At 35.8% G+C, this 27,547-nt stretch overlaps 1 protein-coding gene and 1 non-coding gene across 2 annotated transcripts in view; both read left to right on the top strand.

The window, feature by feature from the left end:
• LOC6567965 (afadin) overlaps window positions 1-27,547 on the top strand; it is a 58,054-nt gene that overhangs the window by 16,854 nt on the left and 13,653 nt on the right. Inside the window, 9 exon segments of the mRNA XM_043215251.1 lie at window positions 1,884-2,225; window positions 2,325-2,433; window positions 3,235-3,428; window positions 3,494-4,045; window positions 4,787-4,868; window positions 22,189-22,541; window positions 25,718-25,839; window positions 26,880-26,934; window positions 27,029-27,330. Of these exon segments, the coding sequence (XP_043071186.1) occupies window positions 2,121-2,225; window positions 2,325-2,433; window positions 3,235-3,428; window positions 3,494-4,045; window positions 4,787-4,868; window positions 22,189-22,541; window positions 25,718-25,839; window positions 26,880-26,934; window positions 27,029-27,330 (1,874 nt within the window). The 5' untranslated portion in view covers window positions 1,884-2,120.
• On the top strand, window positions 12,970-13,101 carry LOC6567966. The gene has a single exon (XR_047262.2). It is a non-coding gene; the product is annotated as a U4atac minor spliceosomal RNA (small nuclear RNA).

Here is a 27,547-nt window from a genome sequence, read left to right as displayed (position 1 = left end):
ATTTTTGCTTCTATATGAAAATAAATACGTTTGAATAATTTAGTTTTGCATTTTATTCTTAGAATACATTGGAAGAAAAAGTCTACTTTCAACTTTAATTTTTAATGCGATCTTGATTTATCGCATTTGCCTAAAATAAAATTAATTTGAATGGAACGAAGAGTGAATGGGATGGTAATAAATATAAAGATTTATTAGCAGACAAAATAATATGTTTTTTGAATTTGAATGAAAATTGAATTTCTAGCTGTTAACCGCTAGACAACGATTAAATAAAGTACGAACTCAGTGAACTTTTATTTTTTTTTTTGTAACGAAATTCCACTCTTTTTCTGTTACAATTAAAGTTGGTTTGTTGACAAAATACGATCCCTCCTTCATCCTCACACTCACCCTCATCCTCATCCTCATCCTCTCCCAATTGCAATTGTACAAATTGCTTAGCTTAAGCAAAGTTCCCTTTTATGGGGTTTTTCAGTATGTGGCGGGTGCATTGCTTCCACTTCAGCCACACTCTTTTGCCCCCTTGCGTGTCGAGTGCGCAGCCAACGACGAATTCTGCGAAGCGTAACCGTTGACGGTTATTAAACTATGTACGAAAAACACCAAAGAAGAAGAAACAATAGAGAGAAAAAGAAAAGAAAGAGCAAAAGCAACAGATATCAAGACATAACAGGGGCAATTGGTAAAGTTGGATCGGAGGAGCGGAGGGTGCAGGCGCAGGCAGGTGGGTGGGGTGTGGTAAGGGGATTGAGGCATAGTTCCGCTTTTTTTTTTGACATCGGACTTTGATGAACTTTGAACGTTTCAGACACGCCCTAAGAACAACTTGAGGTACATTTGTACATTTTAAATTGCTGTGCAACATTATTTATTTTCTGCCCCGATGAAGTTGTTCGTTGTTTCGTCTGGGGTCACCGGTCAGCTGGTTAAGGGGCGTGGGAGGGAGATCTGTAATGAAACTCTTTAATTGACAGCACACAGAATGTAAAGAGGCATGTGCCATGTGTGGCTGCATTCCATAAAAAAAGGGGTCTTTTGTTTAACCGATGGTCAGTTATTATTGTCATGCACATATATATGAGATGTAAGCTGAGTTGCTATGATATCTGTGGGGTATTTGTCTTTTAAATAACTTGAATACATCTATGAAGGTAAGGGAAAGAGGCAGTAGTACGGTATATGGGCATTTCAAGGGTTACGCACATCGTAATAATGCCATTTTCAATTAATAATTGTTGTAATAATCGTTGTAATATTATCTTTCTTTTTTGTATCATGTTATCCATAATTGGGTACATGACGTGACGTTTTCCACTAAACATTTACTTGGTATTTGATTTATTACATTTTTTACTCTGCACCATTTAAAAAAAGGCAAGCATTTATTCAATTATCTGTTGATTTGCCTTCAAGGTTTTTGTTTGTTTGTCTTAAATTGTTGGGAAAAGAGAGTTTTGAATATGTATAACATTAAAAGTAAATTAAAGAGCTTAAAATATCAACAAAACTTATATTTTAACCTTTATTATTACTATTATTTTTAAATAATTAAATAAATATTTAAATTGCATTTCTTATGCTAATATTGCCGATTAGCTGTCAACACGTTGTATTAAAAATAACATTGCTTTTTGCTTATGTTAAGTTAGCTGATGTCAGATCAATTTATATATGTATATACCCCAATTTACCTCTACTACCGATATGTTTATGGGCTTGCCATATTTTTGCACCTTTTGATGTGGCAGCTGTCGGAAATGCAACATTTGGTGTGCAATTGTGTGAACAATTTCAATTTTTTACGATTGCTTCATGGAAGTTGTAAACCTAGAATCTAATTTTAACCCAATTCTCCCTTTTGCTCATGTTTGTGTTTACAGTTAGCCGAAGCTGCCAGAAGACAACAACAGTAACAAAAACAACAACAACAGCAAAGAAACGGAATCAGAAGAAGAAGAAGGAGCTGAGAAACGACGTCACACTGGAGTCACAAATACGATAAACATTCCAAAAATTCCATTACCTCTCTCTCTCTCTCTCCGTCTATCTCTTTCACACTCTCTCCCCCAATCTGCTACCACCCCACCCACCCTGCTCTGCCCCGCCGATTTGACAGCATGTCACATGATAAAAAAATGTTGGATCGCGAGGCAGTACGTTCAGTTATACAGCAATGGAATGCCAATCGATTGGATCTCTTTGCGCTCTCCGAACCAGATGAGGTATGCATTTGCACCCTTAAAGTATATATATATATATATATATATATGTATGTCTGCGTGGAATCTGTCTAATATAAATATATATTTTGTACATTGTAGAACCTGCTCTTCCATGGCGTTATGCGCTTCTATTTTCAAGATGCCGGCCAGAAGGTGGCCACCAAATGCATTCGAGTTGCCAGCGATGCCACAGTCACAGATGTCATAGGTTAGTCAACACATTCCGGATATAGAATATATACTATATACCCTGTAATAATTAAGTATAATTAAAAAGAAAATGGCACATAGTGCATAACATCTAACTATGAAGAGAATATGGCATAGATTAAGAAGAATATGGGATAATTGTCTACCCTCGGAAACAGTTTACAACAGAATATGGTATAATTATATACCCTACAATTCTGAAGGCAAATTTACAAACGGATATTGGATATTTGTATGCATTTTAACAATGAACAGTCTACTTAGAAATCTAAGAAAGAGAATTGGTATAATAATCTATAAATGGATATGGGATAAAGTGGGCTTTAAAAGGGGTGTGGCATAATTCTATACCTTAATAATAATAAACGTAAAGTAGATTAAAAAACATGAATTAGTTGTGGGAATAGAATAGTAAAAGAGAGCTTAGTCGATATAGCTATTGAATAGTGACTATTGTGATTAAAACATTGAGTTACTTTCCAAATTCAATTCAACATTTTTGATTGTTACGCCGTTTAACTTAAGATCAACATAAATCAATAGGGAACAAGAAAATTGAAAAACTAGTTTGCTCAAATTTCTTATGATCGTTTCTCTAAATTCATATCAATATAATTCAAATTTTAAGCTGGGAATATTTGAAACGGCCATTCAGATATGTTTACAGACAATTTATTGAGGGTATCAAATATGATATGATTTATTTATTAGCTCTTATCTTATCTGGGTTCGTGATACTTGATAAGGGCACTGGTCACTTTTTATTTATGTTTAATTTTATTTTGCGCCGTTTTTGCAGACACACTCATTGAGAAGTTTCGTCCCGATATGCGAATGCTTTCGGTGCCAAATTACGCCCTCTACGAGGTGCATGCGAATGGGGAGGAGCGTCGCCTGAATGCGGATGAGAAGCCGCTGCTGGTGCAGCTCAACTGGCACATCGATGATCGCGAGGGTCGATTCCTGCTCAAGAACATCGATCAGAAGACGACGGTAAGATTTGCATTATTTCAACTTGATTTCAAATCAACTAATTCTCATCGTAATTTATCTTGCAGCCCATTGAGCAGTCGGATTTGAACTTCAAGCGCAAGCTGTCCAAGCGCGAGAAGAAGGAGCAAAAGAAAAAGGAGAAGATGGCCAAGCTCAGCTCCGATCTGCCCAATCTAGCCAATGGCAGTCAACTGGGCCTGGGCAATGGTGTCGGTGGCAGCGGCGCATCCGCTTCAGCGGCCCATATGAATGGCAGTGCCGGTGGCAACGGCGGCATCGGTGGCAATAATGGTGTCAATTCAAGTGATGCCGTTGCTGGCAAATTGTACACAGAACTGCCGGAGACGTCATTCACACGCTCGATCTCAAATCCGGAGGCGGTGATGCGACGACGCCGACAGCAGAAGCTCGAAAAGAAGCTGCAACAGTTTCGTTCCCGTGACGGTGGCCCCGACACCGGTGGCACCCTCAAGATCTACGGGGAAAGCCTCTGTCAGGATGTGCCCTACAAAACGCTGCTCCTCTCCATACGAGACTGCGCCCAGGCTGTCGTCAGGGAAATGCTCACCAAATATGGCCTCGAGAAGGCGGATCCTCTTCACTATTGCCTCGTCCAGGTTCGGAAAAGATTTCTATTCACAAATTAAAGTTGAATGCGAAAGTAGAAAAAACTCTCTGCGCTTTAAAATTTATTTATGACATTTGTAATATTGCTTATATTATTATTTTTTATTTATATTTGTAAGATTTCTTTTCTCCATTTTCATATTTGTGTTGTGGATAAATTATCTGCATTTGAAAGTAGAAAGTGAAAACCATCTCAGCGTTTAACAATTCAATTGCAATTTTCTTCAGTCAAACCTCAGCATAATTGTTGATTAATTGCTTGTTTTCCAAATTGTAAAATCATTGATTTTGTTCTCATTTGAGTTCATATTGTAAAATATTGATGTTATTATCATTTGAGATCATATCCAATCTAGAGATTTCTTTTACACCATAAGCAAATCCAGTTTATTTTGTCTTAGAGATAACTTTGCCCGTTTTGGAAATTTGGATACAGTAATGAAAGATACACTTGTAAAGATATAATCTTCCAATTGATATATATTAGTATGCGCAGAAATATAGGGTTCTTAATAATGTCATTAAAATCTGAAAAGAAACATAGATTTCCTTATTTTAATGCTGAACAAACTATATTAATATCAGCAAGCATACTATGTATTAAAAGCTGGGTTCAGGCTATTTCTTAGCGAGCTAGTTGAACTTTTCAACTGGTTTTTCATTCTAATATATTCAATATAGTTTGCTTGATTTTGTAGTAATTTCTTGAATGATTTTGTACTCTTCTACAGGTAAACAGCGATGGAACCGAGTACATCCTTGACGACGACGAGTGCCCATTGTCGATACTCATGAATCATCCGACGTCACGAGGTGAGTTTCTCTAGTTTGAAAATCCTTTCCCTGATTGTGGGCCATTTAAATTCACTTAGTTGGCTTTCAAGTGGGTTGGCCGAAGGGTGCGGGGAGGGGGGTTCAAAGTGTGAGCCACGCAACTCATTCATAAATAAATATGTATCGGAAAACTTGGAGCATGCGATTAGCTTTGTTTTATCAATAATTATGCTGCCTATCAACAAAAACAAGAAGCGAATTTGACTGTTGCTATTTTGTTGCTGTTGTTATTTTGTCATATTTTAAGAGTTTTGGTATTTTACACACAACTTGGGAACTTGATTCGATTGTTTGCTGGCATTTCAAAGTGTTGTAACAAAGTTTCTCAGAGTATGTGAAAAGACCAAAAGGGAACGTAACCAATTTTTAATTGTGTAAAGTTATTTGTTGGAAAACTACTTGAAGAAAATGAAGGACGACATGTGTGAAAAACTGCGTAAGTTTTTATTTATTGAATTGAATACACTAACATTATAATGAAGTCAGCAAAAGTTGGGAAACTGTCAAAAGAGCTTTGAATTATTATTGAATTTTCAAAGTATCTGAGTTTAAAAACGGTTACATATCTTTGCAAACACTTTTAAAACATAAATCGAATAATAAATAGGCTTTTCTTTAGCTATTTAAAAAAATTGTTTGTTTTTGTATTGCTTATCCAACAGTTTTCTTGCAATACTTTAAATTTTTAAATATTGAATATTTGTGAAGTTAATTATTAGTATGCATGCTCATAAATTGGAAAACCAACAAAAAAAAAATAATAATTTCAGAACCAAAATTTTCAATTTGTATTTGTATGAAATTATCTTAGCGAGTACACAAACCAAACAGTGAAAGGATAATAAAGCAAGCGTGACAAAAGCTCGTTGCAATAAGCTTTTACATCAAAAAGCTGGCCAGCAACATTTGCAAATTACGAAACCGTTACCGTTACAGTATTCAAAGAGTTAAAAGAAAATAAATATAATTTTCCAGTGAGTGAGTAAGTGAATTATTGATTTAGATTGATTTTAATTGATTGAGTGATTGATTGATTGATTCAACACTCACTCACTCCTCTTTTAAATCATCATCTTCACACATCAATCAAAAAATTTCGAGCAAATACATGTCAAAAAATGCGGCGCATGCCAAAAAGTAGGCAACAAAAACCACATTTCAACACTAATCGGGTAAAAGAATAAATGTAAAGGACTAATTTGAAGAGGTGGAGTGAGATAGTGGGTGGGGGGGGGGGGAGTGTTGAGAATCAGAGAAAGTAAGTAAGGCAACACGGGACACACACACAAACACACAAACATACTTTTACGAAAATGATAAACTTTCTGCACAAAATAAAAAGGCCGCTGGGAATTCAATGTCACACACACACACATAACAACGGCCGTAAAGTAAAACGACAAACATAAGTGACATTTAAATAAGGGCGACAAAAAAATATGAAAATAAAGAAATGCTGCGAACGGAAATGTTCTTGTTGGCATCAAACGAACACTGGCGCACACAGCCATACACCATACACACACATACACACATACACACACAAACACACACAGACAGCCGACCACATAAGCAGCAAAGTTTTGAGGCTGGCAGCGCAGCCGCTTAACAGCCACATGTTGCCGCCTGCTCTGTCGCCTGCTCTGCTGCTAATGCTGCTGTTCTCCCATGCATTCACACACACACACATACACATACACACACTCATTCACGCAATCACTCACACTCACACTCATACAGACGCAGACAATAATTTCTCATTGCCTTTTGGCGTTTTGCGTGTGCAATTCAAAAAGGTGTAAAATGTAAATGCCGACCACATTTGTGTAAATATTTCATGAAAGCAGCGCAGCCTCTTTCTCTCTCCCTCTCACTCTCACTCTATTTCTCTTTGCATTAATTTTGTGGCTGGCACACTAATTAATTCCACTTAAGCATCCACCAGTCAGTTTTTAGTAGTGTCTCAATTTTGGGGCACTTTTATTTCTCGAGTAGCTGTTTCTGTTGCCAGCAGTTGACCATATCTGCTATTTACCTGACCGGGCCGGCTATCTGCTAACATGACAAACTTTACGTACGTCTAAAGCAAACAGCAACAACAACAACACCTGCAACTGATTGCAAGTGCTTTTTGTATTCCCCCGCTCTTTTATGCTATCTGCCTGTCTGTCTGTTTAGCTTCAAGTGGTTTTGGCACTTTAACAGCATTTCGATGTCGTTGTTTGTTGTTGTTATTGTTTTTAATAGTGCGCTCTCTTACTATCTATCTAACTCTCTTGCCATTGGATATTGCGCGCTCTTAATATGCGTTCAATATATTTGATTGAGAGAGAGAGAGAGAGAGAGAGAGCAGGTGAAGTGAATGCAGCAGCGCCTATGCTCTTTCAGCTCTCTTTTGCGTTTCCTTCGAGTTGGCTTTGCCATCTTTACACTTGTTGTTCTTGCTTTTATTCTTTTCTTTTCTCTTTTTGGTACAATGGCATTAGTTGGCATATTTGTGAAGTGCTTTTCAACCCAGGAAGTATTTGCTTAAGGGTTGATTAATGTGAGGCATTACAAATTATATTGCATGCTTTTAGGCTTCGAGCTTCTGGAGCCTTTATTTATTTATTTTATTAAGGGTTCCACTGTGCAAATATCTTATTAAGCGCTACTTCTTTTCTTTACCGTGTATGTCACTCCCACCCATTGACTCTCTCTGCTAACGTTTGTGAGTGGCTTTAAGGATAATAGTAATTTTTTGGTTAAATTTTCAATTGAGAACAGCGCCACCTGTGCGACAACAGCAACAACAACAATAATAATAACGACAGCAGCGTTGCGGTCACTTGAATTTTTTTTTTCTGAAACGACGCTCAAGCTGTGTTTGTTGTTGTCGTTGCCGTTGTCAATGTCCTCGTCAATGTCGACGCACCCGATTCGGAGACTCGAGTGCCGAAGCAGACTTCTCACTCTCTCTTTCTCTCTCTCTCTCTCTCTCTGAGTCGCACCTTGACAGTTCACAGCTCCCCGTACACAGTTATCTGCACAACATGCACATTCGGCACCGTCACAGTCACACTTCGCCATCGAAGAGTTCGTCGGCGTCGTCGTCGCCGTCGCCGTTGGCGTCAGCAGCGCATTGTGTCTGTGCGCTTTGGATTTTTAGTATTTTCGGTTTGGGTTTCGTTTTGTTAGTCATGAAGTAAATGCTGCTCGGGCCACAGCAGCGCAGCGCACAGCACACGGCCCGGGGCAAAAAACAACGAAAACGAAAACGGACAAGCGGCAAGCGAAATTGAAGTCGAAGAATTGGCACCGGAATTTGGAAATTCACCAAGTTGAAAGCTGAAAGCGCCTCAGCCTCAGCGGCTGCAACAGTTTTTTGTGTTAACGGTAGCCTGTGCGTGTGTGTGTGTGTATGTGTCGGTGTCGGTGTCGTCCTTGCTGCTCTCCTTGAGGCATACATAAAATTGTCAAAATTAGAAACAGTTCAATTCAATTTGTGTGTGCTGCTGTCGCCCGTTATTATTGTTGCTGTTGCTGTTGCTCTTGTTGTTGTTGCTGTTGTCGTAAACTTTTTTTTTCTGTAGCCATGATGTAGAATGAAGACGCAAAAACAAACGTTTAGTCGCAGCCGGTTCCTGTCCGGCATTTGTCGACGCTAATGTTGCCCAATTGCCGTATAAAACAACAACAACAACAGCAACAACAACAAAAACACCACCTGGCATTTCTTTTCCAAGACCAACAATCAAGCCAACAAAATGATGGATTGGGGCATAAGACGTAAGTACAAGCAGAGGAGCAGTGGAGCAGAGGGGAGGAAGGGGACAACAGATAATATCTATTTGCCATTGGTATTTGTTTAGCTGTCATTCCTTCGTTTAGCTTTCATTTCAATTCGTTTAGTTGCCTCTGCCTCTGCCTCTGTTTCTGCCTCTGTCTGCATTTTGTTTCCTAATGAATTGCCCAGCACTGAAAAGTATGCTACAAAGTTGTTTATAACTTTTTCTTTTTAATTTTACTGCATTTCTGAAATTGGTGTTTTTGTTTCTATTTTTTCTTTTTTAGTTTTAGTTTACCATTTTGGCCAGTGCTGCTGCATAGCTAATTCTTTGCTTTACGAATTCGAAAATTGTTTTAAAAGTTTTCGAGTGCAATTTTATTGCTTGCCATTTGTTTTTTGTTAATGAATTGATTTAATTACACGCAAGTTTTCCTTTACTCATAAAATTTGTATTTTTGTTTCACACTAATTAATTAGATTAAAAAAGCGTTAAATACGGAAAGAATCACATTAGCAACATCAGCTGAGTATTTAAAGATTTTTTTGGTGTAAATAGAAACCACACTCAAACTACAGACTTAAGTAGCTCGTCAAGTGTCAGAAATGATTGCACAACCTCTTAATTTGCACAATCACGTTTTTACATATAAACTCGACAGGACTTTAGTCCGTTGCAGGGCACTCTAAGAGCTGAAAATGCCTCTTTTATGCCACAAGAACTATTAATGCAAAAATTGTTTTTTTTTTTTTTTGGAAATCAAGGAATTGCTTTTAAATCTCCGTTACGAGAAAAATGGATGCAAACAAAAAATGATTGCGAATTTTGTTTAAAGTTATAAGCCTATTTTCTTTTATATGTTGTCTGAAAAATATTTTTAAATCTCAGAAAATAACAATTGATTAAAACAGAAGTCAATTAAAATACAACTCGGAGCAGTTGAACAAAAAACTGCTGCTTTCATCAACACAATTACATATTAAAAGGTTAATTAAAATATATTGCTTTACAGTCGCTTTTGGCATTTTAAGTGAGGTATATAAAAACTTAATTTATTTGCAGCTTAAATCATATGTTCTTAGTTTATTGCTATTAGCATGAACAGGGTAAATTAACTGCATTTGTCTTTGTTATTTCTCATTACGAAATTTTAATTGTTTTTATTGCCTAAAGTAATATAATTTCATATTAAGTGGCAATTTGTGAGACACTTTTGCATTATTAGAGTCTCAAATGTATAATAATATAATTTGAATTTAATTGTATGCCGATATAAATCAAATATTCTAATTACCATCTCGCCCGCAACCTTTATGACCTTCTCAATATCCATTTATATTCAAGATGAGATCCATTCGATTACCGGGTTGATTACGCCCAAATGACATTTGTACTTAAGTACATACACATATCCTGACGAGGACACAATCAAATATGTATTAGTTAGTCCATCCCAACCATGACAACACTAAATGTCCTGCTGACATTTCGTTTTCACGATGGGAAAAATAGCAGACAAAATGAGAACAAAATAAGTACAACTAATAGAAATCCGGCATTAAAGAAGCCTAGCAATGGAAATGGTCTAATAAGGCTTTTGAGTATGACAGACTGAATATGGGCCAAACTGGCATAGTGAACTTGGCCAGAAGTATGTAACAGCAACAGTATGTAACCATTTTCGACCCCTTAATATATATATATATATATATTGTTGATCAGCATTAACAGAGGAGTCGAATAATAGTCGAAAAAGAACAATAAAACAGTTACTAAGAACTTAATACAGGCGATAACCACTTTTTGCAAAATGAAAACCAAATTTCAAAATGTAAAAAGCCATCATTTTAAAGAAATATTTACCTGAGCGTGTTTTTATATACCTTAACATAATATTAATTATTTCATTTTATCGATAACTCCACTCGTTTCGCGAATATCAAGAAGAATCGATTTCCGATAGCAAGAAAATGTCACTACTTTAAATATGCATCCTTCTAATCGGTTTTGTATATACCTTGGATACAGTAAGGCTCATCTGCAAACATTTTATCAAGATGGGATAAGAATCAACCTAAAATCAGCCAGTCAACTTTGCATTGGGTTCAGGGTATCTGTCAGTCGTGCTCCCTCTCGACTAGAGCTTTCTTAGTTGATTTTCTTTCTTGTCGCAAACGTGGCTGTTCATAAATATGCTATCCGCCCAGCCACGCCCCCCATTTGAAGTCTTGTTTTGCCAGTAATACTGTGCAAAATGCATGCGCATAATTTTTATATATTTTTGCCTTCAGGTGAAAATGCGGGGCGACATCTCCATTGAGTTTGAGCTACTGCTTCCTTGCTGGCAGTGCAGTTCATTTTGAAGGTCATTCTGCCTCTTCTTTCTTTTTGACTTGAGGTCCTGCTCCTGCTACTGCTCCAGCTCCCATTCCTCCCCTTGTTCGCAATGCGCTCAGGAATTTGATAGCGATGCGGAGCCATAAGACGGCAAATTGGGTTAACAACTTGTTCGTTTTCATTCTATCTATGTTCTTGTTGTTGTTGCTGTTTTTTGTCGTTGTCGTTGTTGTTGTTCTCCTTGTTGTTGCTTTCCCTGTTCGTGTTGTCCTCGTTGAACTTTTCTAGTTTAAAAGAAAAAGCCGCACAAATGCCATTAGAAAATTGGTAAAAAGCTTTCGGCTTTTTTATATTAATTGTCTTGACGAACGCAGTGCAAACTTTAAGATTGAATTTTATTGATTATTAAACTGGGAAAATTGTAACTTGAAATAGAAACTTTTTTGATAATTATAATAAGCATGAAAAGCAAATGACAAAAGCTAAATAATTACAAATTTAAATTAGTATTTGTAATTTTGCTTTGAATAATGCTTGGAATTTCTTATACATAATATAAATTTAATATTTTTGTCCCATTTATATATTATTTACTGTTTGTTAGTGTAATTGCAAAAGTTGTTTAGACAAACAAACGAGTAAATAACCAACTTTTAATATGCTGAGTTAGTTTACCTTTAATTTGTACACAGCTTTATTTTCTAAGATTTACCTTCCCTAACTCAAAAGTCAACATTTATTTTGGTTATCAGTAAACCACTTTAAATAATTGATATTTATGGAATACTCAATATGTCTGCATTTAGTTTGCATAGTTGAAACTATTATCAACAGTTTTACATCACGTAAATCCATTTTGAATAATCATCAATTGATGTTGCCCAATTGCTCTTCAAATTCCATTGCCAGTTGCTCGGCAAACTGTAAAAAGTCAGAGGCAGATGAATCCTGCGCCAGCTGATGCTGATGAGTCTCCCAACCCATCCATTTTAATGCGAATGAATCTCTCCAAACCGAACTCACACACATGTGGAACTGGTTTTCTACTCATGCATCATTTTTCAATGGAATCATGGCCAACGGCTTGAAAAATGTACTTTTTTGGCTCTTTGCCAAAACGTAGACATTTGAGACATTTGATAAATCTGCTTGAATTCATTTTCTTGACCCCAAAAAGTGATATATTTGTTTGTAGTTTTGTGATTTTACTGTTTGACTAGCTTGATGTGTTTTACATGGCTTTCGGAAATTGGCTATTTATTTATGAGTTTGAGTAGTTCAAAGAGAAATTATGAGTATTTTTTGGCTGTGTGGCTCATTAGATCGACTTACTATACCCTGAAGGCATTAAAAATGGGAAATGAAGTAGTACAAAAGTGTGTAACAGGGCAGAAGGAATTATCTTTGACACCATAAAAAATATATATTCCTGAGAGTTCGCGAATATACAATATTTGAATATAGTTTCTTGCCGTTTAATGCATATCGATGTAAATCGATTTCCGATAGCTATAAAAGTCAGAATTTTAAAGATATAGCCTTCCAATTGATATATGAAATAGCCTTACTTAAGTAAAAATCAACTATAAAAGTTAGAATAAGAAACTGAGATGTTTTTAACCAAAACGTATTTTCTTGTCGATCTCTTTCGACTAGAGCATTCAATTAGGGGTTGTTTCTTTTTGGTCCAGCCAACCGCATCCAAAGTTGTGAAAAAACTGGTTTCTGCAAAAAAGACTGCTACTTTTGTGTCTGATTTTTAAAGGGTTGTAGAAACCGGTTTTTGGTCCAATCCTTTGGAATGCAATTCCAATCCTTTGGAATGCAATTCCTCGATTATTGCAAGGATCACACGATCAGCTTACCCCAGGTAGTAGGCAACAGTTTCTTGCACCAATTTGTGAGCTTTTTGCGCTTGGAATTCGCAAACGGTTCAAGCGACGGCTGCTTGAGTTGCCGCAACTTGCCAGCAATCGACCTTCCTTGTCTTGGGGAGCAGAAATGTCCAATGAACGTATAGTGAGGACATTGCTGCTGACACCAATGATATTAACATCAGCCCCCGTTTGCTGATCATCTCGTGATTAGCTTTCGGAATTTTTGGAAAAAGGCCCCCTTACTTTATAGGGGGTCGTCTATTGTATACATTGAAAACTAACTTAAATATTAAAAATCTTCGGTTTTATAGGAGATTTATATTAGGAATTTAAATATAATTTCGAAACGGTTTATTTTTCTATGCAAAGAAATTAAGCATAGATTTATACAATAATATTTAAAAATTCTATTATTCACAATAATTTGTTATAAACATTATATTAAATAGGTTTCTTATATGGTTGATTTGTTTATGGTATTGAAAGATGACACAAAAATGGACAAAAACTCAATAAACTAAATATATTAAAATTAAATGCTGAAGTCTAAACTAAAGCCAAATAATTTGCAGTCTTGTGTGTTCTAGGTCTCCAAACGTATTTAAAAAAAAAATGCTTTCAAATAATACATTTTTTATGTTAAACTCTTTGAACTACTAGTTTTTATTTTGAGCCAGCAATTTGTTGAAACGCTTTGATTTGACTGCTGTTTGACTGCGTGTAATAAAACAAAATGGTTTTGAAGTTAAGTGCGCAGTTTATTGCACATTTTTAATATACACTCTCGTACAAGCCCAGATTGTGGAAGGGGCAGACGTAAACTCACTCGTCCATTTTTGTTTTTGTTTTTGTTTTTTTTTTTTAACGGAAAACAACTCAAGTGCAAGTTGGCCAACAGTAAAGACGTTTACTGAGCGAAGCTCGTTAGCTGAAAAGTAGCTTCAAGAATACATACATCTCAAGATTTTATGTGCACACAAACACACACTCGAACACTCACACACACTTACACTCACACATACACGAATAGACACCCGCATACTAACTCAGAAACAGACATCTCTATTGTTGCCGAATTTACTTTGTATTTCCTTGGCGCTGCTGGGGTTTACAGCTCTACAGGGCTGGGGTATATCGATTGTGCGAGTCGAGCGTCAAATTATGATGATGATGATATGCTCAGCTTGATTTATGCGCTCTTATCAAGAGAGGTGTACGCGTCTGTAAATGTTTGTGCATGAATATATCTCAACACGATGGCCAGACAAGAATTGATAGTTGATAGTTTCTCTAGGTAGCTCAATCAACTTATGATTAATAATTTATATGGACTAACTCTATATTAACTCTAGTATATTTCTTTATGATAAATTGTTAAAGTATATTTGATTAAAATCATTCAATTAATCATTAATTGCATGAGCTTTTTAATATTTCAATATAATGAAAGACGATTGTGAATTGAATTGTGCAATAGTTTAAAATAAAGATAGGACCAGATAATATTTAAAAGTTTATAAAAACAATATTGAATAATGTAAATATTTACATATGATATATTTAAAGCACATTTGGAATTACTTTTCGATACTTTGAAATATCGAATCTTTAGAAATACTCGTTGATTGACTGAATAAGGTATCGATACGTTGAAAATAAATATATAAAAAGAATATCGAAAATTGTATTATTTTCATTTTCAATAACATGCCTAAACATTGTTGTTGTGGATCTATAAAAATTAGATCAATGTTAAATGAACGGAAATATACAGAAAAGTAAAATAAACTTCCATGATCACTCGATAAGACCAAAGAGTGTGTGATAAAACGATAACCTGCATTGATCTATCGATAAATGTTTTTCAACAGCGCGTGTATCGATAACTTTCTTTATTATCATTCCCAGCAGTGCTGAACTTAAAGCTTTGTAGCTTTAAGCTGCATATTCAAATTACACGAAACTGAACCAAAGCACAGTTTATCCTATCATTTATAATCTAACCTTGACCGCTCCCTAGACATAGGGCATTTATTTAGCTGTCCTGGCTGCATGCCACCGAGGTGTGTGTTCGTCTATGTGTGTGTGTGTGTGTGTGTGTGTCTGTGTCTGTCGGTGTTTTGTGTATTTGTGTGTTTTGCGTCCTGTTACACGCATACAGTAACTTTGTGGCAAACGCACTTAAGCACACACACAGCATACAACAAACACACAAACACGCAAGCAACACACACATTGAATGCAGTGTAAACTTAATGTTATATTACACACACACACACCAACACACACACCTACACACACACAGTGTGCTGTTTATTTTTTTGTTCGTTATTTCATTCATTCATTGACTGTGTGAGTCTGTCGCTCAGTTTGGCCGTCTGTCCGTCTGTCTGTTTGCTAGTCAGTACGCGACTCACAGTCAGTCAGCGCGTTGCTCATACGCTCCGTGTGCTTGCTGTGCTCAGTGTTGGAAATGCGCGCTGCTGGCTGCTCAGTGCTCAGTTCTCAGTTATCCTTGCGCTGTGTCAACGCATTGTTGTGGCCACCTCGGCCAGCAGCTAAAGCAGCAGCAGCAGCAGCTTAGCTCGACGGTTAGTCATTCGATAAAAAAGAAATCAAATAAAAAATAATACATATACAAATAATTTATTAAAGTCAAAATCTTTTCGCCTGCCAACTCTCGCAAAAAGTGTTCAAAAAGTGTGTGTGTGTTTGTGTCTGTGTGTGTGTGTGTGTGTGTCTGTGTGTAAAATCAGCTTTCAATTTGATTGCAATTTAATTAAATTGAATTTCTTGTTTTTGTGCGGCATCAACTTGATTTTGAGTTTAATTTAAATTTCATTGTGCCCGATGTGCTTTTTGTATTCTTATTTTTATTTTACATTCCTCTGCGTGTAAATTGAATTTTCACTAGCTTTTTTGCCATACCTTTTATTTGGCACTGCTGTCATGGCTCATAGCGCATAACATGCTGGCTAAAATAAAAAAAGGGCAACAGGAGAGTTAGCCCGGGCCATTAATTCTCAAAGGCCATATATGGTATATATACATATAATAAAATGGCATTTTATATATTGCGCGATACATGCATGTAGAAGGGACAAAATAATAATAAAAAAAAACAATAAAAAAATTATACTTCCAACAACTGAGTTTTTTTTTAATCCGTCTATGGCCCGGCCAAAACAAACAGACAAAAATCAATAAATTTCGTAAGTTATGACAACAGAAAAGTATTCGGCATGAAGCCGAATTGTTTCTTTTTTCTTTTTTTTTTTTGCCTGATTCGATCTACAGAACAATGCAAAGGGTTTTGCCTTTATGCTGATTGAAGCTCGTAAAATTTGCTTTTATGATTCGTATCTTTTAATGTCATCATTTTAAAACATAAAGAAGAGGAAGGAAAATTGAATAATCTTCTAACTATACTCTGTGCAACAATCTTTCATTAATTTTCCGTTGCGTTGCCCTTGAGCATTTCTCCTTTTGACTGTTGCTTTCTGCTTTGTGCTTTTCTTCTCCTTTAAGTGTGGCAATTATATTTTTATTGTTTCTGTTTCGGCTGCCAAATTGTCTAGCAAAATTGTTGATAACCGCCTGGGGCAGCACTTGACTGAATAGCCCCAAACACAAAAGCGACGCTCCCATTTTGGGGACCAGACAAGATTTTTGCCATTGTTGTAGTTGCTTTGCCGGAATGAGGGGATACAGGTCCTGGTATCATCGTCGCTTTTGATAGCTTCGTAATTCGATTTGCTGCAAGGATTTCTTTAGGTATCACATTATGTATGCTTTGTACATATGTATATTAAATGATTCTTGCCAGATTCTTAAAGTGATTCATGGATTGTGCTGCTCGGCCAGACAGTTGCTATTGATTTTGGCAAACTGAATACAAAAAAATCCGGTAAATTAAGCAAATCACTCAATGGTCGTCATTAATAGACATGTGTTATTACTGACAGTTTAAGGAGATGTCTTAGAAAATAACAGATAAAGTGAGATATAAACAAGCTAAAAGAACTAAAACAAGCAAAATTTCGCATTATCCCCGAACAAATCAGTTCAACTCTCAATAATATCACATTAGAAATGTGTCTAATTTATAAACAATTTGAATTTGTAATCATTATCATTTGCAAAACTCCACAGAATTTAAAGTATTGTATAATAATGCACACCAAACCATTATTAATTCGAATATCGATAATTTTACTGAAGCTTTTATTTATGTCCATACAAGTTTATATGGCAAAGCTTATTTAATGACCTATAAATCAAATGCTGACAGATTTCATGCATAAAATGAAATCGATACTATCAGAAAAATGTTCCATTATCTAATAGTGGTTTGTGTTGTATAACATATAATATAATATATATATACATATATATATATATATATAAAATATGAAGCTTTAAATACAATATTCTCAAAAAAAAAGAAGACAACTCGCCTGAATTAAATGTTCTTAATTTTCATCCAAGCTGCAATCTAAATTCTGCTTAGATGTTGACTTCAGGACCAATTTAAATGGCTTTGTGAGCCCCAGCTTTAACAGTGGATTAAACAGCAAACTTGGCTCATTAAAATTTAATTTTTTTAATTTTCACAACAGGAGGCACAACTTGAGGGTGTTTGTGTTTTTCATGACTGCGACTACTTAAGTAGCCAGCTGACCTTGTCTTTTGGGGTGTGTCTTGTGTGTTGGTCCTGTTAAATGAAATAGCTCCACAGCCATATTCAACTTGCTTGCTTGTTGCCCAAAATCAAAAACTTTGCCCTGCTTCACGGCTAATTTGTCTAATTTGACTAAGGGTCTCCGATTCTGAATATCAATCTCACTCAATTAGGTTAAACAAATAGCAGACTGACCAAGTTGAGTCATCAAAAGGCAACTTTATTTAAATTACTTTTGATTACATTTCTTTGCCAGACACTTTTCAGCTGTAACTGATGGCAGTATCTACATATTCAAATTACTGTGGTAAAGTAATGGTAACTCTTAAAGTTGCTTTTCATTACTTTATAATTGTTGTATTCAAATGCAACTTTTTAATTAAGAAATATAAAAACATACAAACATCAAAAAATCAAATAAGTTTATTAGAGTAAAGATAAAAATAAAAACGATAATCTTCATCATCTTCATCATATAATATCGATATGAATCGAATTCCGACACTCAATTGTAAAGATATAGCATTCAATTTGATACATAACATACCCGTAAAACAGATTTTATTATACAAAACCTATTTTCATATTGAACAAACTAATATCAGCAAACTGACTATGTATTTAAAAACTGGGTTCAGATTACTTCCAAATCGAGCTTACTTCTTACTTCTTTAACTCTACAATCCATTCAAATAATTTTGTCTTCTGGAAAAAAATACAAAAGAACACTGAAGAAAAAATGGAAAAACAATCTGGGTTAATATAAATTAATGTAGTCACTTTCATATCACACGCGAGCAGAAAGGATTGTGTGGCCACATGCCGCATGCCTGTGGCATACCTATCCAGCGATAGCAGTGGAGGGGGTGGTAGTGTTGGTGGAGAAGGGCATGTCAGTTAACTCAATCAGCTCGTTATACAATTTGCTCGCAACGTCTCCTTTGCTGGATTTTTTGCATTGTTTTCAGCTTTGGCATTGCACAACATTTTTGCTGATTTCGTTCTGTTGCCAATTTATGCACACTTATGCACGTAACCCACACAATGCAGCACACACACACGCACACACACACATAGCTCCAATTTACACACATGACACCGACACGTTGTTGACCAAATCAATTTCATGGCTCGCAGACATTTTTGCTTTCTATTGTGCTCTGTGCCTGTGTAAAATCTCCACTGTCAACACTGAGTCCGTGTATGAGTGTGAAATGTGTTGTCATGGCTGCTACCTTTGGCATACTTTTGGCCCGGTCTAAACAATCAAAATGATTTTCGTTTTTAAATTTGTTTTTCTTCTGCTTCACTTTCTTAACATCTCCCAAACTCATTTCTCTTTATGCTGCAGCTGACCTTATTTTTCAAATGTCAACAAATACAGTTACTCAATTAAGAATTTGGTCTTCTTTTTGATAGCTGAAGTGCTTAATTTGAGATCTCATAAATTGAAATTATTAAAATATGATATTTTAATCATCATTATAATTAAATGTATTTTAATTCCAATGTAAATATTAATGCAACCTATTTGAATTTATTGAATTAATTATTTTTATAATATATAAATCTCCTGTGTAAATGAGTTAAAATATTAATCAATAAATTCCAAATGATTTTATGTGAGTGACATACACAAAAGCGCCATATAGAGCAGAGGGACGAACAGGGGGGCAACTGTTATTGACAACATCAACATCAGCTATGCATTTACTCTCCTTATGGGACCACATCCTGTTTGCGCTCGTGTGTGTGTGTGCGTGTGTATGAGAGAGTGTAAGGTGCCCGACACCTGCTCATGCATGCAAAATGAGTCAGATGAGCCTTTGCCATTTAACGCCAACTGCTGTGGCCAGTCTGTTTGTCTGTCTGCCTGTCTATCTGTCTGCCTTTCGGTCTCTCGATTTGTTGATTGATTTACAATTTGCAAGTGAAACTGGGCATCGCTTGGCCATAAATAACAGTCACGGATATTTCATTAAGTGAATAAGCATTCGAAAGCAATCAGACGTAGTTTCGTGTAACATAAATTAATGAAAGAGAGCTATAAAGCTTTTTCCAAAGATTCTGCAGCTAAGAATGCTCCAACTTTAAAATTTACTGAAATGAAATGTGTTAAGCCCAAGCAACTATTAACAATTTTTAATTGAAAGAAGAAACTATCAACAACTTTTAATTGAAATATAATTCAATGCCATTTAAAACTTAAAACAAGATATCAGTTTACATTGGTTTGTTCTGTTTTAAATTTTCAAAGAAAATAGTTCTGCGGTATTAAATCTTCCGATCTTGCTGGTTATTTCTCGGTGTTTCTTCAGCCGCTGAATTTTGATAGTAAGCTCAAACGATTAAATACGATTAAGATCGATAAGCCATTATTAAAAGTCCTTCTTTATATCCTGTTCTGTAATGCTGACAATTTTTTTTTTTGCATATGTTATAAAAAAAATATATATTGCTGACAATTTTTTTTTTGTATATGTTATATATAAAAAGTTGTCAGCATTACCAAACAAGATGTGAAAAAGGACTATTTCATATTTCACCTCTTCTGCAAAGATAAAATTACGTATTTAGATAGAATTATTTATATTATTAGCTTCTTTATACATTTATTTAAAATCGTTATGAATTTAAACAAGCTTGGTTTATGCTTTACTTTCGATCTTTTAAATTCTTTTCTTCTGTTTGTGTAAACTTTTTTCTACATCTAACAAAAGTTGCGCCAGTGCTTTAAAGTGTTAAATCAAACAACAAACTAATATGATATTTTTAATCTGCTGAAAAATATTGACACAAACAACTAAACAAATGTATATATTTATATGTGAATATATATGACAAATGTGGTTCTTTTGGTTGTACAAAAAAGGTATTTGACACAATGTTTATTGTTGTTAATATTCTTGTTGTTGTTGTTTAGTGTGTTCGCTATTTTTTTTATTACTATTTTTGTTTATTACTCCATTTTTTTTTGGTTTTGAAAGCACTTCGAGTTTTTCCCTAGCGAAAAATCCAATTTCCACATTGCACATACGCCCTGTGCTCACGTTCCGACTTTCAGTTGAGTTGAGTTCACTTTAATTTTTAATAAGTTTCATTTTTTTTATTTTTGTTTTGTTGTTCGACGTGGGGCATGTCGAATGCAGCCAGAAGATTACCCAACGCCGCCCTTTTGCAAAACACTCCCCGCCCCCGTTTGCTATTCGGGCTGCCAGTCTACCATTTGCATCTCAAGTTCCCTTCTATTCTCGCTCGTTTTACGATGCATTTTGCATTCTGGCTCGCCCAAAACTATATAGCTACTGTATGTGCATTTGTTGTCAGTGGATGGGGGCAACCAGCGCACTCTGGCATCATATTTTGCATGGTTCGTTTAACATTCTGTACAATGCCACAACAAGCGAGAAGCAAAACAAAGCAAATCAAAGCAAACTATGCAGCTGCCGAGTTTGCCAACACTGCTACATAAATATTGGAATTTCATATCATACACAGCTAGAAACTGACAACAGTTGGGATGTCTGTCACCCTGTCAGAGCCTTGCTCCTTTCCACGTTTACCAGAGTGACAGACTTATAGTTCTGTTTTATTGTAAATTTGCTCCAAAATTTGATGAAGCCTGAATTTGATTTTGTTCGAATTTCTATTTGGGCAGGCGATTGCGATACGAAGTGATTGCCACAAAATTAGTTTGATTTCATGCGAGATGAGCTGTGCAACGCTGCAACTGAACAGTGCTGGCTGGCATTAGTGTGCCTGGTTCGCACAATACGGTTGAATGAACTCGAGATTGCTTCCAACAATAATCGTATAGTGTTTTCACAGTGTTATTTCTTAAGCAAACATAAAGTGAACTGGTTGTTAAACATTTAGCGATCTTAAAAGTTAAAACCTTAATAAAATTATGTATAATGTATGAATACCATAAGAAATATGAGACTGGACAGTTTTCTTGCCTCTTGTTTTAAATCTGAAATACAAAAACGATACTTAAAATATGAACAAATTAAAGTAATTTAACAATTTTATTAACCAAGTGTTGAACTTTATTTTTCGTTTGAAAATATAGCGTTTATTTTTAATACAAGATTAATTTATTTAATTACAAAATTATTGTATTTGGTTGATTAATTTCGTTGCTTGTTTTGTTTTATTTTATTGGTTAATTTTGGCGTCCAGCAAATAAAAAATAAATATCTTAAAATATTCATTAATTTCAGAAAATGTTTACATTTTAATCTATACAAATGATTTTTGTAAACTTGAAATATAAATAGATGTGATATATTTGCTTTCTTTAAGTAGGTTCACACGATATTCTCAACTACTAAGAAGCACCTTACCCAATTTACGTTGCCATCAGTGTCTGTCTACTCCGTTGCTATTGTACATTAAGCATATTTGCATTTTATGGGGGCAACATTTGTGCTTTGTGGCGTGTCAGAGGCTGCTGCTGCTGGGGCAACATACGGGTTGTGCTCATTTTCTCATTTTTTGGCGAGATTCGTAGCAAAAAGGCTGCAGCATATAGTTGATAGGCTGACGCGTTGTACTGGCAAGAATAAATAGAAATAAAGCTATATATATATTTTAATGGCATTTTTAACACGGTTTTCTCTCAATTTATGTTGCAGGTTCCATCATGTTTCATGTGCGACGCCGTCCGGCTGATTCGCAGCCGCGCCGACGCAAGAAAAAACCGTTGGGCGCCGCAAATGGTGCGAATCACATGTCCGGCGATCGCGAGGGACCCGTCCTGGTCGAGGTGACGCACAGCGGCGATGGCGGACGTCGCATCAAGCTCGGCAGCGATCCGGTCGAGGTTGGCTCGGCAAACACGAATTGCCTGCAATTGTTTGGACCGAGCATACAGCCGAGGCACTGCCTCATCTCGTTGCACGAAGGTGTCTGCACAGTGACGCCGCTGCACACAGATGCCCTGACCTTTGTCAACGGACATCACATTAGCCAGCCGACCATTCTACATGTGAGTCGAACTTTTTATATCTATGAATTCTATATATAAGTATATATACATTTGTAATCGGCCTCACTCACCGACTCGGGACTGTATTCCCTTAGTCCCTTTATTGTAGTCAGCACATTTGTATGTCATAATCTGGCGAATTGAATTGATATAGAAGAAGTGAAGAGTTTCTTTATCTATCTTTATCTTTAGCTAGTTACACTTGTATTACTAATTTTCCTTTTGGGAACCACTCTCTATTATTTTTCAAAAATAAAAGAAGAGAAATCCTTAATGAATGCAGATTTCTTAGCAAAACTTTCTAATTTTATTTATTTGTGCTGACCATGAAGGTCACCACTAATTACAAGTCTAACAAATTGTCATTTGTATTCATTAGCTGTACGAATTCGCTTTGGCCCAGAAATTGCACGCAATTTATTTGTGTCAAAAGTTTTCCTCTCAGCGTTGTCAACCTTGACCCAGTCAAAGTTTATTTTTGTTTTGGTTGCCTGCATCCTGTGTGTGAGTGTGTGTGTGTGTTTGTGTGTGTTTGTGTGTGTTCCTGTTTGCTTTTGACTGTTTGTCTGTTGGAATTTGTCACGCAATTCCATTTCACATTTGCAGCAGGCTTCTCTCGCATTTGATTGCTCCATATTACATACGACATACAAGTGTAATGACAAGAAGATAACGCTACTAAAGGAAGCTCCGAAGAGATTGCTAGCCAAATATCAGCAAAGTGTAAGCCGAAAGTGCGTCAATTTGTTATTGTAAAAGCCTTCCGCTGCTAAGTGGCAGCTGGTGACATGTTGAGACGACACTCATTTAGGAGATGTCCTCTTAAGTGGAGTAAACGGAAAATGCGTTAATAAGTACCACTTACGCACACTGGGTCCAAATTGCCTCTTTTTTTTTGATTAACTATTTCATTTCAGTTAATTAATTTGTAATTAATAATTATAATCTATATTATTGCAATCCTGAAATTGTAATACAATTGTTCTAAAAGTTTGTCTAATTATTATACATTTGATGTCTGCCAAGTGTGTCAAGTTACAAATATGTAACTATATTTTTGACCCAGTGTGTACTGAAATGGGATATGTACTTCAAAATAATGTTATTGACACGATTAAGAACAGCGGATGTGAAATGACTGAGCATACAGACTTGAATCTAATCTGGAAATCGTAATTTGAAAACCACTTTATCCGAGAATAAAATTTAATATTATTAACTTTAGTAAGATTCGATAGAAAGTGGAAGATATAAATATAAAATTAAAGTATTATTAATATCCATTAAATCCATATATAATAAACTTTAAGACTTCAACCAAAGGATACAAAAGAAAATGTAAAAAACAAAAATATTGCAGCCATTTAAAACTTTGAAAATTAATATTCCGATTTCTAGAGTTTCTTCGAATGAAAAGATTAAAATAGATAAATATACCCTGACATATTAATGATCAACTGAACAAATTGCATCAAGATCGGATAGGAAAGACAAATGTGGTTAACAAAAAACACATTTGATGTCAAGGCATCTAATTCATTGCAATATTATTATTCTAATTTTGTGACAGCTCTCATTTAAACTGTAATTTATCTTTTGAAATGACAAATTACAATGACATGACTTTTGGCCATTCAGTTGACGATCTTTCACTGAGCCAGAGTAGATAATCAAATGTTCCAAATTATTTTGACTGCCTACACATTCTGTACTCAGTCAAGTTCATTATCATCAGCAGTTTGAGTTGTTTAGCGGTCTATCTCCTCCTTCTCCTGTCTGCCCCCGACGAGAAGCTGCAGAGCTTGAGTTTTATGTGCTCATTGCGGCACTCCGCAAACTTCGGGGCGCAGTTGATTTATCTTTTGTTTTGACAACTTTTCAACGCACACAGCGCACAACATAAACAAACCGAAACAACAACAACACCAGTAACAACAACAACAACAACAACAACACCAGCAAGAACAACAACACCAGCAAGAACAACAACAGTGAATAAAGTTGACTCTGCGTTCTCACGCATTTGGCAAAATGCACAACCAACAACGACAACCAACGACAACAACAACGAACTGAGTACTGAGGCACTGTAAAAACTTTTCTGACTTTCCGCTTGATGAATTCGAAACCAAATAAACAAAAGCAAACTTTAGCCACCGACCTCCAACAAATCCCCTTCTGCTCTCCACTCGAGATAAGCCTCAAAATGCTGGGCAATAACATCAAACTGTCTCCAGAGACTTTCAGCCAGAGGGGGAGAGAGGGGAGCGCGCGGAGACGGCAGAGCATCGCAGATATACATTTTGTGTAATTTAGTGAACAAAATTTATTTAGACGTTTGTAGTTTTTGTTTGTTGTGCTCTAGCTATCTTTTATTATAAATTTCTGTTCTTGCATTCAGTTGGCAAATTGGGTCTGGTTGCGGTTCAATGAACCCAAACAAAAAATATTCACAAAAAACACAATAACGAAAATTTCGCTAATCGAAAACCAACCGTTTTGCGTGTGTGTAGAATTTGAAAATAAGTCAAACAGAATCAGTTTGGAAATGTTGACTACAATTTCCATGAATGAAAGAACAAAGTGTGTAAATGCTGTTGATCGACTGCGGGATGCTCTATACTATATAACTATACAGTGTATACGAAATGAATACTTACAATAGAAAAATATGAAGTACAATAATATATAAACTTTTCTATTCCTTTCTACATATTTATTTGTGAATTGTGTTTCAGTTTTAAATCGAACTCTTTATCATTTTATAAATAGGCCTACAGATTTTAACGGATTTCATAGAATATTCGGCAATTTTGATTGCCGTGTTGTATATGCCGCATTGCGTAGAACTCTTCTTCTGTAGAATTTGGAAAGGGGGCGTCTCTATCGACGATGACACTGTGACCAATTTCGAAACGCCCCACATTTTTTCCAATCGAAATTTTCCAATCGTCTCAGTGCCCCAGAATCGTTCATTGAGCACGCATGCTGCGATCGACTCGTCGTCGTCGTCGTCGTCCCCTTGTGAAATATGTAAATTGGGCACAATTAAAATATAAATAGTTCAATTGTATAATGTAATTGAAATGCCTTAATGCACGCATTAATTAAATCCTTTAATGGAATCATATTCATTTATTATTAATGTAATTGCATTTTTCGTCTCTTTTCTGCAGAACGGCTCTGTTGTCATGTTCGGACGAGTGGCCTCCTATCGCTTCCTGGACTCACCCACAGATGGACGCTATAATTTGGCTCTGTCGCAATCCCAGCTGGACTCGGCCTGCCTCTACGAAAGGTGAGTGTGGAGTGCTAATTTAATTATTTTCGCATTGTTGCGCAGATATTTTATTGTGCTATAAATGCTGCGCTTTGTCTGCGAATTTCATTTGTTTTTTTTTTTATATTCTTTTGTATTTGTGTCGTATTGTGTTGGATTTGAATACGTTTATTTAATGCTAAAACAATTTAAGGTTCGAGCTAAAATATTGCTGTGTTTATCATTGGGCGTTGGCGGCCATAAGTTTGATATCTCAATTTCGAATATTGGATCAAAATTCGAGTAAATAAAATTGAAGATTGATTGCTAGAAAAAGTATTCTATTAAAGAGAAAAAGCCAAACAAAAAGTACAGATTAATGTATAGTTGTTTAAAGATAATAGCTTAAAGTGCAATTTGTACCTCAATAAAACCAACATTTACTATTTGTAATATAACTTCACTGATCAATGGTCTCTTAAATGGTATTAAAATAATTTTGAAAAATAGGGAAACGTTTCTTAACCTGAGAGCAAACCTATATCGTTTCTCGTATCTATCCAAAGAATTAAAGATGTCCATATTGGACTCACAATTAGAAGACAATAAATGCCCAGCATATAATAAATAAAAAACACTCAGCAATATTTTAAATAAATACATAAATGTTGTTATTCCCCAATAAATAGCAAGATTTTGCAAGGCATTTTAAATTTTCAGCTAAATGCTGGATTTAATACTATTGTTTTGTGCGCAAAATCATATTTATGCTAACATATATAGTTTTTTTTTTTTATTTTACTTTATATATATATTTTTTTTTATTTTTATATTTTTATGTTCACGCCTTTGTTTGTGGCTTTATTTGTTCGTTCGTTCGTAACGTGCTGTTTGTTTTTTATTGTTTGTGTACAACATTAATTCGTTCATGCACTCGCCAAACAACAAATATGCAAAACAAATTTCACCACACAACACACTACCACAACAACAAAAACAAAAACAAAAAACAACATTTTACACACACAATAAAATAACCAACGAATAAACAACAACAACAACAATGAACGGAACTTTAGTCGGTCGCCAACATCGCCTGGTTCCTGGAACGATGAGGATGGCGCACTCAGTTCGGTGAGTTCAGTTTAAATCATATAGTATAGAGTATATAGCGAGGCAGAGACAGCACTGGAGACAAGCAACTATCTATTGTTCTGTTCCCATGCAGACGCAGAAGAGCGAATATGAGCAGCATCAGCAGCTGAATCAATCCTCGGGCGGTTTCCACAACAACACCACAGAGACGCAAGCGCTTAACTCGATGCGAGATGCGGTGGACAGCAAACATTGCGGTGGCAGCCAGGAGCAACAACAGCAGCAACAACAGCAACAGCAGCAGCAACAACAACAGCAACAACAACAGCAACAGGCAACAAGCAACTATGATGGTCAGAGTCTTGAAGGTAATCTGGAGAATGAAATCAAATCCATATCGAGCATGAAATCCAATGGCTCTAACAGTCAGGACAGGTAAGAAAGCACTTACTCACTCTGTTGACAATGGACTCTTGAGGGTTTCAACAACTAAATCTCTTAATGCAGCAAAATAATACCAAGAAAACACACAAAAATTCTCCCACACACTCAGACACCAACACACACACACCTACACACTCCTACACACATGCACACATTTTCTATATGTATCATTTGATTTATATGCTCTTTTCGTTTGTGTGCGCTTTAA

This window comes from Drosophila grimshawi, unplaced genomic scaffold (genome assembly GCF_018153295.1).
Source record: "Drosophila grimshawi isolate 15287-2541.00 unplaced genomic scaffold, ASM1815329v1 contig_311, whole genome shotgun sequence".
Lineage (NCBI taxonomy): Eukaryota > Metazoa > Arthropoda > Insecta > Diptera > Drosophilidae > Drosophila > Drosophila grimshawi.
Note: the sequence above shows the minus strand (reverse complement) of the source record. Positions and strands in the feature narration are given on the sequence as shown.